Source organism: Pseudophryne corroboree, chromosome 5, assembly GCF_028390025.1.
Source record: "Pseudophryne corroboree isolate aPseCor3 chromosome 5, aPseCor3.hap2, whole genome shotgun sequence".
Taxonomy (NCBI): domain Eukaryota; kingdom Metazoa; phylum Chordata; class Amphibia; order Anura; family Myobatrachidae; genus Pseudophryne; species Pseudophryne corroboree.
The window spans coordinates 254898948-254918631 of record NC_086448.1 but is presented as its reverse complement, the minus strand read 5'-3'; the positions used below and the strand labels follow the sequence as shown (position 1 = coordinate 254918631).

Below are 19684 nucleotides of genomic sequence, written 5' to 3'. Positions count from 1 at the left end.
TTTCCTATCCAATTACATCCCCACTGTAGAGTCCACTAATATCCTAGCATATTTTCTTTTTCTTCACTTTCCCATCCTCCTGACCTCTGGCCAACATTGCTCTGTGAATATCATACAGCCCACCAAGAACCTTTGCAATCTGGTGGAAACTAATCCTGTCATCATAGTTTGAAGGCGCATTCATTTGACAACTAACACCCCTGAAGAAATCACCATAGATGAAACGCGTTGGTGAAAAATATATCATATATATATCATTTATTGATATGTATTTTATGTTGTATTAATATTGTATGATTAAGAAGTGAAGGGGTATACAAAGAAAACCAGTGACTAATGTCTTAGAGAATGTTTATGTAATATGAACTTTTACTTGTATTTTAAAATAAAGAAAATAATTTTTATTATTTGGGTGTGACTGTATAGAAGGTGTTTCTAGCATCCTCATTCCATATCCACAATAGTAATAACTATTAAAATTGAGCGCGCCTCAAAAAGTATTTATATTGTCATTCCTGTAGGCCCGTATTGGCAAGGGTCTTTTTTGGCCTAAGATATTTATTAATATTAATTTAACATGAAATAATATTGTTGTGGTTGGTTTTTACCAGTTTTTAACAAATAGTGTATAAGGAAGTTTCTCTTTTATCTTTAATATATATATATATATATATATATATATATATATATATATATAAGATTTTACTTACCAGTAAATCTATTTCTCGTAGTCCATAGAGGATGCTGGGCACTCCGTAAGGACCATGGGGAGAGACGGGCTCCGCAGGAGACATGGGCACTTTAAGAAAGAATTTAGTTCCTGGTGTGCACTGGCTCCTCCCTCTCTGCCCCTCCTCCAGACCTCAGTTAGAGAGCTGTGCCCAGAGGAGATGGACAGTACGAGGAAAGGATTTTTGTTAATCCAAGGGCAAAATTCATACCAGCCACACCAATCACACCGTATAACTTGTGAGAACAATCCAGTAAACAGTATGACAATAATATAGCATCAGTTCACGCCCGATGCAACAATAACGTAACCCTTATTGAAGCAATAACTATATACAAGTATTGCAGAAGAAGTCCGCACTTGGGACGGGCACCCAGCATCCTCTACGGACTACGAGAAATAGATTTACCGGTAAGTAAAATCTTATTTTCTCTAACGTCCTAGAGGATGCTGGGGACTCCGTAAGGACCATGGGGATTATACCAAAGCTCCCAAACTGGCGGGAGAGTGCGGATGACTCTGCAGCACCGATTGAGCAAACATGAGGTCCTCCTCAGCCAGGGTATCAAACTTATAGAATTTTGCAGAGGTGTTTGTACCCGACCAAGTAGCAGCTCGACACAGCTGTAGGGCCGAGACCCCTCGGGCAGCCACCCAAGAAGAGCCCACTTTCCTAGTGGAATGGGCCTTGATCGATTTAGGTAACGGCAATCGTGCCGTAGAATGCGCCTGCTGAATCGTGTTACAGATCCAGCGAGCAAGAGTCTGCTTTGAAGCAGGGCCGCCAAGCTTGTTGGCTGCATACAGAACAAACAGTGCTTCTGTTTTTCGGACTCTAGCCGTCCTGGCTACATAAATTTTCAAAGCCCTGACCACATCAAGGGACTCGGAATCCTCTAAGTCCCGTGTAGCCACAGGCACCACAATAGGTTGGTTCATATGAAAGGATGAAACCACTTTTGGCAGGAACTGAGGACGTGTCCTCAATTCCGCTCTATCCATATGGAAAACCAGATAGGGGCTTTTATGTGATAAAGCAGCTAATTCCGACACTCGCCTAGCCGAAGCCAGGGCTAATAACATGACCACCTTCCAAGTGAGATATTTCAACTCCACCGTTTTCAGTGGTTCAAACCAGTGTGACTTTAGGAAGCCCAAGACCACATTAAGGTCCCAAGGCGCCACCGGAGGCTGAATATGCAGTACTCCCTTAACAAAAGTCTGAACTTCTGGGAGAGAAGCCAATTCTTTTTGAAAGAAAATGGATAGGGCAGAAATCTGGACCTTAATGGAGCCTAATTTAAGGCCCAAATCCACTCCAGTTTGTAGGAAGTGAAGGAAACGGCCCAGATGGAATTCTTCCGTAGGAGCATTCCTGGCCTCACACCAAGAAACATATCTTCGCCATATACGGTGATAATGTTTTGCTATTACTTCCTTCCTAGCCTTTATCAGCTTAGGGATAACCTCCACCGGAATACCTTTTTCCGCTAGCATCCGGCGTTCAACCGCCATGCCGTCAAACGCAGCCGCGGTAAGTCTTGGAACAGACAGGGACCGTGTTGCAACAGGTCCTGCCTTAGAGGAAGAGGCCACGGTTCTTCCGTGAGCATTTCCTGCAGATCTGGATACCAGGTCCGTCGTGGCCAATCTGGAACAACGAGGATTGTACTTACTCCTTTTCTTCTTACTATTCTCAACACCTTTGGTATGAGAGGAAGAGGAGGAAAAACATAGATGGACCGGAACACCCACGGTGTCACGAGGGCGTCTACCGCTACTGCCTGAGGGTCTCTTGACCTGGCGCAATACCTCTGCAGCTTTTTGTTGAGGCGGGACGCCATCATGTCTATCTGTGGCAGTTCCCACCGACTCACAATCTGTGCGAAGACTTCTGGATGAAGTCCCCACTCTCCCGGGTGTAGGTCGTGTCTGCTGAGGAAGTCTGCTTCCCAGTTGTCCACTCCCGGAATGAACACTGCTGACAGTGCACTTACATGATTCTCCGCCCAGCGAAGAATCCTGGTGGCTTCCGCCATTGCCGCTCTGCTCTTTGTGCCGCCTTGGCGGTTTACATGAGCCACTGCGGTGATGATGTCTGACTGGATCAGAACTGGTTGGTCGCGAAGTAAGGCCTCCGCTTGACGTAGGTCGTTGTATATGGCCCTTAGTTCCAGGATGTTGATGTGCAGACAAGTCTCTTGACTTGACCAAAGACCCTGGAAATTTCTTCCATGTGTGACTGCTCCCCAACCGCGGAGGCTTGCGTCCGTGGTCACCAGGATCCAATCCTGAATGCCGAATCTGCGGCCCTCGAGAAGGTGAGCACTCTGCAGTCACCACAGGAGTGACACCCTGGGGGACGGTGATCAACCGATGCATCTGTAGATGTGATCCGGACCACTTGTCCAACAGATCCCATTGGAAAGTCCTCGCATGGAACCTGCCAAAGGGAATGGCCTCGTATGAGGCCACCATCTTTCCCAGGACTCGAGTGCAATGATGCACGGACACCTGTTTTGTTTTCAAAAGGTTCCTGACCAGAGTCATAAGTTCCTGGGCTTTTTTTTAGCGGAAGATAAACCCTTTTCTGGGTCGTGTCCAGAATCATGCCCAAGAAGGGCAGACGAGTCGTAGGAACCAACTGAGACTTTGGGATATTGAGAATCCAGCCATGTTGTTGTAACAATTTCAGTGAAAGAGATACGCTGTTCAGCAACTGCTCTCTTGATCTCGCTTTTATGAGGAGATTGTCCAAGTACGGGATAATTGTGACACCCTGCTTGCGCAGGAGCACCATCATTTCCGCCATTACCTTGGTGAAAATCCTCAGAGCCGTCGAGAGACCAAACGGCAACGTCTGAAATTGGTAATGACAGTCCTGTACCGCAAATCTTAGGTACGCCTGATGAGGTGGATTAATGGGGACATGAAGGTACGCATCCTTTATGTCCAGTGACACCATAAAATCCCCCCCCTTCCAGGCTGGCGACGACCGCTCTTAGCGATTCCATCTTGAACTTGAACCTCTTCAAGTATAGGTTCAGAGATTTTAAATTCAATATGGGTCTGACTGAACCGTCCGGTTTCGGAACCACAAACATGGTCGAATAATACCCCCTTCCCTGTTGAAGGAGGGGAACCTCGACCACCACCTGCTGAAGATACAATCTTTGTATTGCATTTAACACTATTTCCCTCTCTAGGGGGGAAGACGGTAGGGCCGATTTGAAAAACCGGTGAGGAGGCACCTCTTCGAATTCCAGCTTGTAACCCTGAGACACAATTTCTATTGCCCAGGGATCCACCTGGGAGTGAACCCACATGTGGCTGAAATTCCGAAGACGCGCCCCCACTGGCCCCAACTCCGCCAGTGGAGACCCAGCGTCATGCGGTGGATTTTGCAGAGGCCGGGGAACTAGCTGTATTGTGCAGCTTCTTTTCTCTGCCCCTCCCTCTGGCAAGAAAGGACGCACCTCGGACTTTCTTGTTTCTTTGTGAACGAAAGGACTGCATTTGATAATGCGGTGCTCTCTTAGGCTGTGAGGGAACATAAAGCAAAAAATTTGACTTTCCAGCCGTAGATGTGGAGATCAGGTCCGATAGACCTTCACCGAACAATTCCTCACCCCTTTAAGGTAAAACATCCATATGCCGCTTTGAGTCGGCATCACCTGTCCATTGCCGAGTCCACAGGACCCTTCTGGCAGAAATCGACATAGCGTTTATTCTAGAACCCAGCAGACTAATGTCTCTTTGAGTATCTCTCATATCTTTAATATGCCCCAGGGTCAATAGAACAGTATCCCTATCTAGGGTATCAAACTCCTCTGATAAGGTATCAGTCCATGCCGCTACTGCACTACAGACCCAGGCCGACGCGATTGCCGGTCTAAGCAAGGTACCTGAATGTGTATAAATGGACTTCAGGGTACCCTCCTGTTTGCGATCAGCAGCATCCTTGAGGGTAGCCGTATCCTGGGATGGCAGGGCTACCTTTTTGGATAAGCGAGTTAAAGCTTTGTCCACCCTAGGGGAGGATTCCCATCGTAACCTGTCCGTTGGCGGGAAAGGATACGCCATAACAATCTGTTTGGAAATCTGCAGTTTTTTATCTGGAGATTCCCAAGCTTTTTCACATAACTCATTCAGTTCGTGTGAGGGGGGAAAAGTTACCTCAGGTTTCTTTCCCTTATACATATAAACCCTTGTGTCAGGGACAGGGGTTTCCTCTGTGATGTGCAAAACCTCCTTAATTGCTATAATCATATATCGGAGTGATTTAGCCAACTTTGGCTGTAACTTTGCATCATCGTAATCGACACTGGAGTCAGAATCCATGTCGGTATCTGTGTCAACAATTTGGGATAGTGGGCGCTTATGAGACCCCGACGCTCCCTGCGACAGAGGATCAGGCACGGGTTGAGACCCTAACTGTCCCAATGCATCAGCCTTGCCTAATCTTTTATGCAAAGAATTAACATTATCATTTAAAACCTTCCACATATCCATCCAATCAGGTGTCGGTGGAGACACCACATTCATTTGCTCCTGCTCCTCTCCCACATAGCCTTCCACATCAGACATGTCGACACAAGCGTACCGACACACCACACACACAGGGAATGTCCTTTCTGAAGACAGTTCCCCCACGAGGCCCTTTGGAGAGAGAGAGAGAGTATGCCAGCACACACCCCAGTGCTATATAACCCAGGAATAACACAGTAACTTAATGTTTTCCCAGTAGCTGCTGTTAATATACTTTTTTGCACCTAATTATTTCTTAAAGTGCCCATGTCTCCTGCGAAGCCCGTCTCTCCCCATGGTCCTTACGGAGTCCCCAGCATTCTCTAGGACGTTATATATATATATATATATATATATATATATATATATATATATATATATATATATATATATATTTCTCTATTTACTATGGAATGCAATCAACTTGCCGGCTGTCGAGGTTGTGGCAGTCAGGATACAGACGCCAGAATCCTGGCGCACAGGGACTATTCCCACTTGTGGGTGTCCACAACACCCATAGAGTGAGAGCAGAACCCGCTGCCGGCATTCTGTCGGGTGGGATGCCGCTGTCGTAATCTTGACAGCCAGCATCCCGCCCGGCGTAGCCTGCACCACACTCCAGGATTTGAAATTTTCTTTTTAGAAATCCATTATGAATACATTTATAAGTCTATATGGAATGCCATAGCGTCAACATATATGCAAGGCAGGACTGTGGGATCCAGAGGTATATAATTAGGGTGGTATTCAGTATGCCGGCTGTTGGGATCCCGGCGCCGGAATCCCGACACACCGACAACTATTCTCACTAGAGAATAAATAGTGTGGCGCACGTAGCGCGCCACCGTGCCCACAGCGTGGCGAGCACAGCGAACCCGCAAGGGGCTCATTTGCACTCATTCAGCTGTCGGTATGCCAGCAGTCAGGATCACGGCGCCAGTATGCTGGCCGCCAGCATACCATACTACACCCTATAATTAAGATAGAAAAAAAAAAACCAGCTTAAAGAGTGCTGCATTTATAATGATTCTATAAAAGTATATGCAACACAGCCAACCAGAAGTCCTCATTTGCAACCCACGGCAACACACAATCGAGGATACACACTAGACTATTTGTTGTTCCAGTGCGACCAATCATCCCAATATCAAGTCTGCACCCATCTTAAGTGTGGGGGGTGTTTAATTTATCTCACAATAAAATTTTATTTGGCATGTGTGTTCTTTATGGTCATTTTTTCCTTGGAGCAGGGCAAGTCACATTGTGCCTCGGATGCCAGGGCATACTGGCCCTTATGGTTTCTCAAGGTCCAGCATTCCCTGGTGGCCAAGAGTGCTTGTACAACAGCCATCATACCCAATCTTTTAAATCACCCTGAAGTGCAATAGGAATTTAAAAATAATAACATTTAACCCTCTCATTTAATTTATTATACTAGGTAGTGGATCAAACATATGCAGAGCGGTAAAGCAAGAAAACATTTTGAGTGTGTAGATCATATTTAATGTAATACACATCAGGTCATATGTACTGAATGAGATTTGAAGGACCCAAGTTGGGAGGAGTTCAGACAATGACCCCCCCCCCCCCCACCCTTTATTGGGCTGGGTCTGGTTGGTTGATTGTTTATATTTGCTTCACTGATATGGTAGACAAGTGACTAAGGCAGTGGTTCCCAAACTGGGTGCCTCAGAACACTTGCAAGGGTGCCTTGGATTGGTGGTCCAGGACCAATCAAAATTATTTTTGGTCAATGTAATATGCAAAACCAGTGCTGGTGGCTGCCAATCATAAAATATGTGGACAAACAGAAGCAAATCTTGTTCCTCACCACATAATGGAACCTAAAGATGACATATAAAACACAATTTTTTATTTCAGATTTATTTTAAAATTTCTTGCTAAGAAATTTTTGGCCCAGGGGTGCCGTGAATAAAATTCTGCTACTCTAGGGTGTCATGATTACAAAAAGTTTGGGAACCACTGGACTAAGAGACAAATGTGGGCATAAAAATGGTCAAATCCTCAAATGCAACAATAACAATTAATAGAAGCCAACTGAACTCTAACTGGACCCCTTCAGTGGTTGGCTTAACTATGAAATCGTGCAGATCCTGCCAACTATTTCTGAAGACACTCCCAAGGTTACACACTGAGAATGATACCTGATCTCAAAGGCAAGATGGAAGAATAATTGCCTCATACAGCTGCATGACAGAGCCTGATGCTAATGTATTTTCTGTGTTACAGGAGGGGATGCGGTCAGGATGCCGCCGGACGGAATCCCGGCGGTCGAAATACCGACGCCGGAATCCCGACATATTCTCCCTCCGTGGGTGTCCACGACACCCATAGAGGGAGAATATAATAGTGTGCCGAGCGTAGCGAGGCACCGTGCCCGCAGCGTGGCGAGCCCGCAAGGGGCTTCGTTCCGCTCACCACCCCTGTCGGGATTGTGTGGTCGGGATTCCGGCGTCGGTATTTCGACCGCCGGGATTCCGACCGGCGGCAATTAGTACTGATCCCTACAGGAGTTCTAGTTGCATACACACTACACCATTTGGTGCTAACCTATGCCCTGTAGTCTAATGATTTTTTTAGGTCTGTAGAATCATTTATTTTTACTGTATTTTGCAGTAGTAAAACATATTTGCTTCAAATAATATGACTACTTGTCCAGCCACTTAGGGAAATATTTAGAAAATATACAAGATCATATCAAAGCAGAACCTGGACTCAACTGACCAAATTTACTGCACAATACACATTTGTACAAAGAGTCATCAAACTTGTCAGCTCTTACTGAAAGCAACAAGACTGTATAAAACAATGGTTAAACAGCACCTGAAGCCACTATTTGGCTTTATAACATAAAGGTTAAACTAAATTGGTCTATCATGCTCTACTTCACTGCTTAACAGCACATAATGGTATTTGGTGCAAGGTTCATCACTGTGAATAACACTGTGGTGAGGAAATTCACTATAAAACATTACTATCAGTGCTGCAGTGTAATGACACGGTAACAATGCACAATCTATTTCATGGTCATAATGTGTATTCATTTCTCATGGTAGGAATCAAGTAAATAAATCTGGGCATCTTAAAAGCTGTTTCTACACAAATCTACACATGCCATTTTATTGGTTGTTTTCTTTAACAACAAAAAATTATGCACAAAGAAATCAAAAATAAAGATTTTAATCAAGACATGTAAAAATAATACATAGCGATCAATAAGTAATAATGGTTAATTTATCAAGGAAGCTTTTAGGTCTGGTTGCTACATGCTGGTAGGTAATTTCTGTTGTCTCTTTTTGGCAGGAATTCCTGTTTTTTGAAATTCTTCTCTTTCCTTTAAATATTCTTGTTTACATTCCTCAAAGAAAGTCGGGTCATTATAGCTGGAGAAGAAATATTCAATTACATATACTATTTAATATATTTAAGAAATCATAAAATGTTTGCAAGTTACAGCAACTATAATATGGCAATGACAGACATTATCAGAAATTGCAATAGGGTTTCAAGAATAAAACTCAGTGCGCATGCGGTGAGCAGCTGGACACGCCCCTTTCCAAGAAGGTTCCCAATCCCTTCACCAAAAAGTGCAAACAAACAATGTAAAATAAGGGGACTTATCCTGCGCTCCACAGATAGTTTCACCAGTTCCAGGAGTGAGTACTCACATGGGTGACATGGAAGAAAAAGATGGTATATATAGTGCAGTACAGTTTTTAATAAACATTAACATACAAATTATTCCGTTTAAAATACAAATGAATGGCAAAATGCAAATCAGCAACATGCACCATAGGAAAACACTGGATCCCGTTGTCTTTATGATAGCTATCATTCTTCACCTTGACAAAGACCTCGGCAGGAGGTAGAAACGCGTTGGTGGACAACAGGGACTGAGAACGAGGGAGCAGCGGAGGACGGACCATTCCGGTACAGCGTGGTGTGGGGGATTCCCGGGTTTCCCTATACCAAAAAAACCCGCAAGCCGGCTTTGAACTGTTTTAACAGTTCTCACATTCTGGTAATTCTCCATTGCTCCGTTATTTGCATCAGTCCGGAAATTGTGCTATTGTCATATAATGATACACTGCCTCCCATAAAGACAACGGGATCCAGTGTTTTCCTATGGTGCATGTTGCTGATTTGCATTTTGCCATTCATTTGTATTTTAAACGGAATAATTTGTATGTTAATGTTTATTAAAAACTGTACTGCACTATATATACCATCTTTTTCTTCCATGTCACCCATGTGAGTACTCACTCCCGGAACTGGTGAAACTATCTGTGGAGCGCAGGATAAGTCCCCTTATTTTACATTGTTTGTTTGCATTATCAGAAATTGATTTCCAGATGGATATCAAGCTAATCAGACACATCTCTATACAGTATATGCTGTCTTAATTTTATTTACAATAAAACTCCTGTAACCAAAATCTAAAAAATGGTTTTTTCAAACCAAGTAATTATTATTGTCCCTATACTTAAATTACAAATCTTAAAAATTTTTTGCAACCTAATATATTAAATAATATTGCCCCAGAAGAAAATTATTAATGCTGTCTGCCTCCTTATTCAATGCATAATGATTCTCCTCAAGTGTATTGTGATTCCTCACCTCCTGATTGGTCAATACATGCAGTGATGTTCATTGGTGATTTAAAATGGACTTCCTCTATCGTCAATCTAGGGGACGCCATTACTCTGGGTTGTCTGTGTTTAATGTATTTGGAACATACGGCGTCACTTTAATGTATGGATTCCTTGTTGGTACTGGAAGATGCACCAAAACGTGGATGGCCAGCCTCCAAGGCAGGCATGTCCAAACTGCGGCCCTCCAGCTGTTGAGAAACTACACATCAAAACTGTGTCAGGGCATGCTGGGAGATGTAGTTTCACAACAGCTGGAGGGCCGCAGTTTGGACATGTCTGCTCTAAGGCATCTATTGCTAGATGGGTCACTTCAGCCATTTGTCAGGCCTATGTGTCATCAAATGTGATGGTACCTGACGCCATTCAAGCTCACTTGACTCGTGCTGTTGCGGCTTCTTGGGCTGTGTGACATGGTGCATCTGTGGAACAGTTGTGCAGGGCAGCTACCTGTTCATTTTTACACACTTTCACAAAATGTTATTGTTTCCATACTTTTGGAGTGAGTGACGCCAGTGTTGGGCATAAGATTTTGCGAGCAGTTTCTTCTGATATTCCCTCCCCTGATTAGCTGGCTTTGGGAGATCCCAGAGTAATGGCGTTCCCCAGATTGATGATAGAAGAAATTGCATTTTTTACTTACCGTAGAACCCCTTCCTCAAAGTCCATCTGGGGGACGGTTATCATTGTGGATTGTGCTTTTTTTACAATTTTTTTCTTCCTCTGGGTGACTTTACTAAACATAGACTGGGAAAGTTAGAAATTTTTCGCTCTAAATGTTTCTTTGTAGCTAACTGGATACCCCCCCTTAGTGTCTTCCCAGTTTACCTAAAGACAGTTATGCTACTGCCACTATTACTGTAACTCTTCAGTATCATTGTGCTCACTAAGGAGAAGCTACTTTCATACTTCATCTGCACGACCCGGGCTTAACTATTGTAACATCATGCCACTAGCACCTCCAGACCACCTGGGTCTCCATATCCTATTGGGTAACTGCAGTTTCCAGTTTGACACAAGCTACTGAACTGCAGTGGTATAATGAAACACTAGTTAAAGACACTGCCAATGGCTTTTGACAGTCAAGGATGAGTTGGCCACTTGATTGACTGGTCTCCTTCAATAAGATAGATCTGCAGTTTTGTGAAATATTTCAGGGAAAGGAGTAGACTGATTGTGGAAAGGTTGGGATATTCAGTTAAGTCGCTCTCATCTTACTCTGGAGAGGCATCAGAGAAGTTTCAGGGAGGAGTTGTGCATGTACTGCACTGGTTCTAATCATTTGCTTATCACTGTCCTAAACGTCTGGCAAATGACAGGCATCAGAGTCCAATTTAGGAGAGATCACTCACCCTCCAACCAGTGTTAAGTCTCAAGAATGTTTCATTTCTATCACTTATCCTTCAGGCTTGCTCACCATTCATGCTGTATTAAATTCTATAGCAGCTTTATGTTTTGAGTTCTCTTCTCCAAATTAAGCCTTTCTAAGGACGCATCTGTGGTAGTATCTCTCGATATTTCAATCTTTTTTAAAGATCTACATTCTCCCCAGAACCATGTAGCCAAAGTATTTTCCCAACTTTGAAAATACAAAATTGCATTGTAAATTGCAGAAACGGATGTATTTTCTTGGAAATATCATTTTCTCGAACTGGGCTCCAAATGGATCCAGAGAAGGTATACAATGAATTGGTTGGCTCAGTTAGGCATTGGGCTCCAAAAAACACATTGCATTCCCCCCCTGGAGTCTAGACATAAAGAACATTTTCCTATTAGGCCTTTAAATACTTTCAGGGTAAATTAACAAATTATCTGAACAGACTACTAATCTGTCAGCTAAAGGAGGGGGGGGGGGGCACACGTAGAGATGTGTGCTGAGCGATCTATCACAGACCGCTCAGCAGATATCTCTCCCCCCGCGTGATGTGTGCTGAGCGGAGGGAGGGAGGCGGGGCGCTCACTTCACACAGTGGTGAAGTGAGCGACCTGATTAGATTGTGCCTGCATGCAAACACAATCTAGAACCGTCGATAGAGCCGCGCATCGCTATGGGCATACATACTAGTCAGATTGCTTAGAAATTAAGCACGGATTCTCTGTGTGTACCCCCCCTTAACAGAGCTTATCATTTAAGATCTACCTCTGGCAGCCTGGTATTGGTTAATAAATTCAATAAGTAATATAAATGTACTGTCTTCACATACTGAAAACGAGATTTATGGTAAGAATTTACCTTTGTTAAATCTCTTTCTGCGAGGTACACTGGGCTCCACAAGGATAGACATTGGGGTGTAGAGTAGGATCTTGATCCGAAGCACCAACAGGCTCAAAAGCTTTGATCTTCTTCCGAAGATGCATAGCGCCGCCTCCTATATCACCCCGCCTCCGTGCACAGGAGCTCAGTTTTGTTAACAAGCCCAATGCAGTAGCAAGGAAAAGAGACGACAACTGCAAGTTGCCACAAACACCACACTCTCCCGACAGGAGAAAGTGTCAGCGGCTATAGCCACACCAACCCAAAGAAGCTAAGTGCGTCAGGGTGGGCGCATTGTGGAGCCCAGTGTCAAAGTCGAAAAAATATCGTTATTCTCATCGCCATGTACTAACCCCAATGCACATGCCCGCTGCTCGTGCACCGACTCCCCCGTGCGTACGCATCCCCTCAGGTTGCGTAAGGGACGCTCCGACGTCGCCTGCGCGTGGGGATGTGCATTTACGGTAGAGTTTGTGTGCGACTAGCGAGCGACTCGATCGCTACATATTTAACCAATATAATGTGTTTTGTAGATATTAATTCCCCTTAACAATATCAGCAAGTATGGTAAGTTTTAAACTTCTTGGACCTGAGAGATTCCTCTTTACATGCTAGGAAGGCTCAGACAAAGGTTGGAAGGTAGTGTTTAGTATCCAACTGTAGGGTATTAAAAGGGTATTATGCCTATGATAGTTAGGAAAGATTTGCATATTCCTACGCATAGTCATGCGCAGAAGTAGAAAATAAGATTAATTGTATTCCGAATAAATTACACATAAGTGCAGGGTAGGTGAATGGAATTCAGTCATTTCTTTCCCACAAACTGAATACAATAGCCTTATTTACACTAAGCTTTGAGATTCTATGAAGAGGGCTTACACCTTTGTTTATGAATAGGACCAGGTTTCTCTCCAGAAGAATAAGGGCTGAGTTGTCAATTGTCTCAACTGAAGGAGGGGACAGTGGGGTGAACAAAGCCCAGAGACAGAGTTTGTTTGGAAGATCCAAAACAATAGCTTTCCACAATATAACCAGACAAAGAGGAATTTAGAATACTAACAAGTCCTAGCCATCGCCCACTTCTTGAACTAACCAATGATCCCCGGTGCAGTACATGTCCCACCCCCTAACCAATGGAAAGAGAGCACACAGTATCTATTGTATTATGTCTTGAGCTAGTGAATAAATATAGCTTGCAATAGGCTTGGTCACACAAGACTCTGCAAGGCTTTCTCCTTGATAAGCTGAGGACTGAATTCAGGTTGCGCCGGCGAAGTCATTCCCACGTGTGTAAGTTTCTCTGTGACCATCTTGTTCTCCTTCTGTGTTAGCCATTTACTCTTTCTCTCTGTTATTATTTGCGATTGTGCCACTATTGTATATTCATGTCTAGTTACTCTGTTTAGATATTAATGTTAGTTTTGTAGTGTATAAGCTGTTAACTGTACTTTTTCCCTTTTTACTTACTAATATCATCTAGTAAAGGTGTTGGAACCTTAGCAAGGAGTGTGTGTTTTACTAGTTATTGCAAAGGGTATTCTGAGCGTCTCATATCGCTCAAACAGCTTTTATATTATCAAGGTCTATAAGCATTATATCATTACAGTATTACAGTACTAAGGTTTTACAGTATAAGCATATCCTTTCAGTGTGTTGCTAGCAAGGTTTACAGAGTGTCATTCTGTGAGCGTCTGCGCCGCTCGTGTTCTCGTGGGCACAGCGTCTGCTACGCTATAAGCGTACCATTACGGTACTTCATACGCCAATTGCGTACTGAGTCTGGTACAAATATATAGTGAATGTTATAAGGTAAAGAATAGGCTTTATCACCAGTGTACCTCGCAGAAAGATTTAACAAAGGTAAGTTCTTACCATAAATGTCGTTTTCTGCTGCGGGGTACACTTGGCTCCACAAGGAAACCTAAAGCAGTTCCTTATGGGAGGGGACGCACTGTAGCGGGCACAAGAACCCCGTCCACAGCAAGCATCCTGGGAAGCGGCAATAACGAAAGCATAGAACCTTATAAACGTGTTCCGAGGACCACGTTGACGCCATGCACAATTGTTCAAGGGTCGCACCACGGCGGGCCGCCCAAGAAGGTCCAACAGACCGAGTAGAATGGGCAGTAATGTGAGCAGGAGCTGACAGACCAGCCTTCACATAAGCATGTGCAATCACCATTCTAATCCATCTGGCCAAAGTCTGCTTGTGAACAGGCAAGCCACGTTTGTGAAAACCAAAAAGAACAAAGAGAGAATCAGACTTCCTAATAGAATCAGTTCTCTACACATAGATACGGAGAGCCCGTACCACATCCAAAGACCGCTCTTTGGGAGACAAGTCAGGAGAGACAAGGGCCAGGAACACAATCTTCTGATTAAGGTTGAACGAAGACACCACCTGAGGTAAAATATCCGGGACGAGTCCGAAGAACCGCCCAGTCACGGTGAAAAATCAGATATGGGGAACTACAAGACAAGGCACCCAAATCCGACACTCTTCTAGCGGAGGCAATAGCCAGCAGAAACACCACCTTAGAGGAAAGCCACTTAAGGTCAGCTGAGCCAAGAGATTCAAATGGAGACTCTTGTAACGCCTCCAAAACCACCGACAAGTCCCAAGGAGCCACAGGCGGGACATAGGGAGGTTGGATAAGCAACACACCCTGGGTAAAGGTATGAACATCAGGTAAGGTTGCAATTTTTTTCTGAAACCACACCGACAAGGCAGAAATATGAACCTTTAGGGAAGCCAGACGCAGGCCTAAGTATAGGCCCTGCTGAAGAAAAGCCAAAAGCTTGGCTGTACTAAACCTGGAAGTGTCATAATTGTTAGATGCGCACCAAACAAAGTAAGAATGCCAGACCCTGTGGTAAATCCGAGCAGAAGCCGGTTTCCGGGCCCGCAACATAGTTTAAATGACCGCCTCAGAAAACCCTTTAGCCCTCAAGACGGAAGCTTCAAGAGCCACGCCGTCGAAGACCGCCGGGCCAGGTCCTGGTAGACACAGGGGCCTTGAACGCGGAGGTCTGGGCGTTGTGGAAGTAGAACTGGATGCTCTAACGAGAGGCCCTGGGAGGTCTGAGAGCCATTGCCGTCTGGGCCACGCTAGAGCTATGAGAAGCAGAATTCCCTCCTTGCTTGAACTTCCGAATTACCCTAGGCGGGAGTGACACTGGAGGGAACACGTACGGCAGCCGAAACCTCTATGGCACCGCCATCGCATCCACGAATGCTGCTTGAGGATCCCTTGTTCTTGCTCTGAAGACCGGAACCTTGTGATTGTGTCGAGACGCCATCAAATCCACATCTGGAAGGCCCCACCTTTCCACTAGGAGTTGAAACACTTCTGGATGGAGGCCCCACTCTCCGGCGTGTACCTCCTAACGACTGAGAAAGTCCGCTTCCCAATTCAGGACTCCCGGAATGAATATTGCCGATATGACTTGTACATGGCGTTCCGCCCATTGAAGAATCCGTGAGACTTCCTTCATTGCCAAGCAGCTTTGAGTGCCGCCTTGATGATTTATGTAAGCCACTGTGGTGGCGTTGTCCTACTGTACCTGAACAGGACGGTTCTGTATTAAATGCTGGGCCAGGTTCAATGAGTTAAAGACCGCCCGCAATTCCAGAATGTTGATCGAGAGAAGAGACTCATCCTTGGTCCACCGACCCTGAAGGAAGTGTTGCTCCAACACCGCGCCTCAACCGTTTATACTGGCATCCGTTGTTAACAGGACCCAGTTGAGTATCCAGAAGGGATGACCCTTGCACAATCGTTGGTCCTGGAGCCACCAGCACAGCAACAGACGGACCTCCGGAGTCAATGAGATCATGTGAGACCTGATCCGGTGAGGCAGGCCGTCCCACTTGGCCAGAATCAGCCTCTGAAGAGGGCGAGAATGGAATTGAGAATACTCCACCATGTCGAATGCTGACACCATGAGGCCCAGCACCTGCATCGCCGAATGTATTGACACTTGCGGACGAGAGAGGAAGCAACGAATCCTGTCCTGAAGCTTCAGGACTTTCTCCTGAGACAAGAACAACCATTGGTTGTGAGTGTCCAATAGTGCTCCCAGGTGCACCATGCTCTGAGCAGGGACCAGGGAGGATTTCTTCCAGTTGATGAGCCACCCGTGGGCTTGCAGAAACCAGACAGTCAGATCAAGATGACGTAGGAGAATTTCTGGGGAATTTGCCAGGATCAACAAGTCGTCCAGATACGGTAAGATCCTGACCCCTTGACGGCGGAGTACCGCCGTCATTACCGCCATAACCTTGGTGAAGACTCGCGGAGCCGTGGTTAAACCAAAAGGTAACGCCCGAAACTGGTAATGGAGGTTGCCAACCGCAAACCTCAGGTATTGCTGATGTGACACTGCTATAGGGATATGCAGGTAAGCATCCTGTATGTCCATGGAAACCATATCATCCCCAGGTTCCAAGGCCAGAACAATAGAGCGAAGGGTTTCCATACGGAACTTGGAGATTCTCACAAACTTGTTCAATGCCTTGAGGTTTAGAATGGGCCGGGAGGACCCATTCGGTTTCGGGACTAGAAACAGCGGAGAAGAGTACCCCTGGCCCCTCTGTGCAAGGGGCACCTGTACTACCACTCCTGTGTCCAGGAGGGTCTTTACCACCGAATGAAGTCTTTGCCTTTGTCTGGTCCGAAAGGACGTCTGTCAGGCAAAATCGATGAGGGGGACGGTTTTTGAAGGCTATGGCGTAACCTCAAGTGACGACTTCCCGTACCCAGGCATCTGAAGTGGTCTTCAACCATTCCTGGGTATACCCTAGAAGCCGGTCCCCCAAGGGGAGGCCCGCCCCCTTATGCGCCCCCAAATCAGCCACTATCTTATTTAAGTCCTCTCCGAACAGGATATTTCCCTTAAAAGGGAGTACCTTCCGGGTTTTTCTAGAATCCAGATCCACAGACCAGGATCTCAGTCACCATATCCTGCGAGCCAAGACTGACGTAGTAGAAGCCTTGGCTGCCAGAACACCGGCATCAGAAGCCGCCTCTTTAATATAGTGAGAAGCTGTGACAATATATGACAAGCACTGTCTAGCATGGTCAGAAGAGATTTCAGCTTCCAACTCTTGGGCCCACGCTTCAATAGCTTCTGCAGCCCATGTCGCTGCAATAGTGGGTGTGTGTGCAGCACCCGTGAGGGTGTAAATCGCTTTCAGACAACCCTCCACGCGTTTATCCGTAGGCTCTTTCAGAGACGTGACGGTAGTGACAGGTAGAGCTGAGAAGACCACCATCCTTGCCACATGTGAAGTGTTTCCCAATTTTTAGACAGCTCCGGCACGAGGGGATAGCGAGCAAGCAGCTTCTTGTGAGGCATGAACTTCTTACCTGGATTTTCCCAGGATTCCTGACGTATATCAACCAGGTGATCAGAATGAGGTAAAACTTGTTTAACCACCTTTTGACGCTTGAACCTATCCAGTTTCTTAGGAGGAACGGACGGCTCGGGATCATCCATAATCTGTAGAATTAACTTTATAGCCTCCAATAGATCAGGAACATCCACTTGTGAATCACTATCCCCATCAGTATTATCAGTGTCAGAATCTGTGGGGTCAGTGTAAACGCCATCCTCATCAGACGAGGTGTCTGTGACAGCAGTGGATTGTGAGGAAGTAATGGCCCGCTTAGAAGACTCCTTGGTCTTAGGTTGGCGAGGGTTAGACTTATTAGTAGTCAGGGACTGGTTCAATTTTTGTAACTGAGTGGACAAGTGCATCTGCCCACGGCGGATTAACCACGGGGACCATATACGGTTGGACCGGCATAGGAGGTCCCATAGGGGGCGTTAGTTTAGTAACTAGTGTATTCAGTAGCATGGAGACGGTAGCCCACGGCGGGTTATTCTGGTCCCCCGTTGCTACAGTCCCACTGGGGGGCAAGGAACCCCCAGAACCAGAGCCCTCAGCTGCTATATTTTCCTCAAAAGTATCTGTGGCCTCAGCACCACTTCCAGTTTGTTCAGCCCCAGAACCGTTACCTTCATCAGCAGACATGTTATAACTTGCAGTATAAGGTAACACAGTACAATTTGTCAGCAGCACAATACCCGACCCAAACCCCTGCACGGTGTAGTCAGCACAAACAGGGATTCAGGAGAGATATGGTGACTAAAATCACAGAGAAAAATACAATTTAAGTATATCTTGTGAATATCCTAGATCATGTATTACAAACCTGACGCACCTAGCCCCCTCAGGTTATAGAATATAGGGATAGCAAGCTGAGTGAGAGACACGAAATGGAGGTAACACAGCAAGCCAATGCACACACATATAGTCACAGTTTGTACAATGCAGAAGTTATGACAAGCAATAATACTGCACTGGACTAGCTCAATAATATAGCTATATAATCAATAGATATAACACTGCACAGTAAAGACTGGATGTATATCACAGGGTACTTGTACTAAATAACCCTGACCAAATGCACTTTTTCTTAACTAACACTGTCTAAATGACATGTAGAATACTTAAGTGTCTTGTAAAGTCACAGCGCTTGACTATCAGGCGGCTTTACAAAGGAGGATTTGCCCAAGCAGTCCCAGGAACAGGGTAGATGGGGAAATGGCCCCCAAACACTGACTGGGAGTGAGGGAGAGATAGAGATATGCAGCTCCAGGGCGGGAACATTTACTGTAAATGGCGCCCTGGGGCCGGGAGAGGGGCTACAGGTCTAAGCCTTATCCCCCTGCTGGACTTCACCACTGGTACTGTGGGCTGCATAAGAAATGGTTTTTAAGAGAACTGTACTGCCACAGTGTCCATGCCAGCGCGTGCGGCCCGCCTCCCACCGGCCGTGCCGGATCGCGATAAAGCACGGGTCCCGCGAGCAGGACCCACTTACCTCCTCCCGAAATGCGACCACGTGATCCTGGAGAGCCCCAGCCGCGTGTGACTGACTTGGAAGAAAATCGGAGCCTGCTGTAGGTACCCGGCAACCAGGGCGTGGAAGTGTACAGCGCCGCTGGGGGAGAGATGGAGCTGCAGCAGGTGATGTCTAATGACATCTAACACAATCTGTGCCCCTGCTGCAGCCCTTGTAGTCTTCTTTTTTCCTCAGAAAAAGCTTTTTCTAGAGCTGCTGTGAGCAGCTCTTCCTGTTACATGCTTGCACTGCAAGCACCAACTACAAACTGAGATCCTGTGCACGGAGGCGGGGTGATATAGGAGGCGGCGCTATGCATCTTGGGAAGAAGGTCAAAGCTTTTGAGCCTCTTGGTGCTTCGGATCAAGATCCTACTCTACACCTCAATGTCTATCCTTGTGGAGCCCAGTGTACCCAGCAGCAGAAATCCCAATTTCTGTAGAAAAAAAAATTGTCTCCTGTCTATACAGCAGAATGACAGACTCTAAATATATTGTAAATGGGATGTGTAATGCTTTTCGTATATAATTTGGGTAAATCTGTATATTATTTATCCAGGAAATAATTAAAAGAGGTAGGTGACTTTCAATGT

At 45.5% G+C, this 19684-nt stretch overlaps 1 protein-coding gene across 1 annotated transcript in view; it reads right to left on the bottom strand.

Moving 5' to 3' along the window:
* Positions 1 to 8442: 8442 nt before the first annotated feature.
* The window catches only part of CMC1 (C-X9-C motif containing 1), a 128156-nt gene continuing 116914 nt past the window's right edge, over positions 8443 to 19684 (bottom strand). Inside the window, exon 4 of the mRNA XM_063922272.1 lies at positions 8443 to 8661. Coding sequence (XP_063778342.1) covers positions 8541 to 8661 — 121 coding nt within the window. The 3' untranslated portion in view covers positions 8443 to 8540. The remainder of the gene's footprint in view (positions 8662 to 19684) is intronic.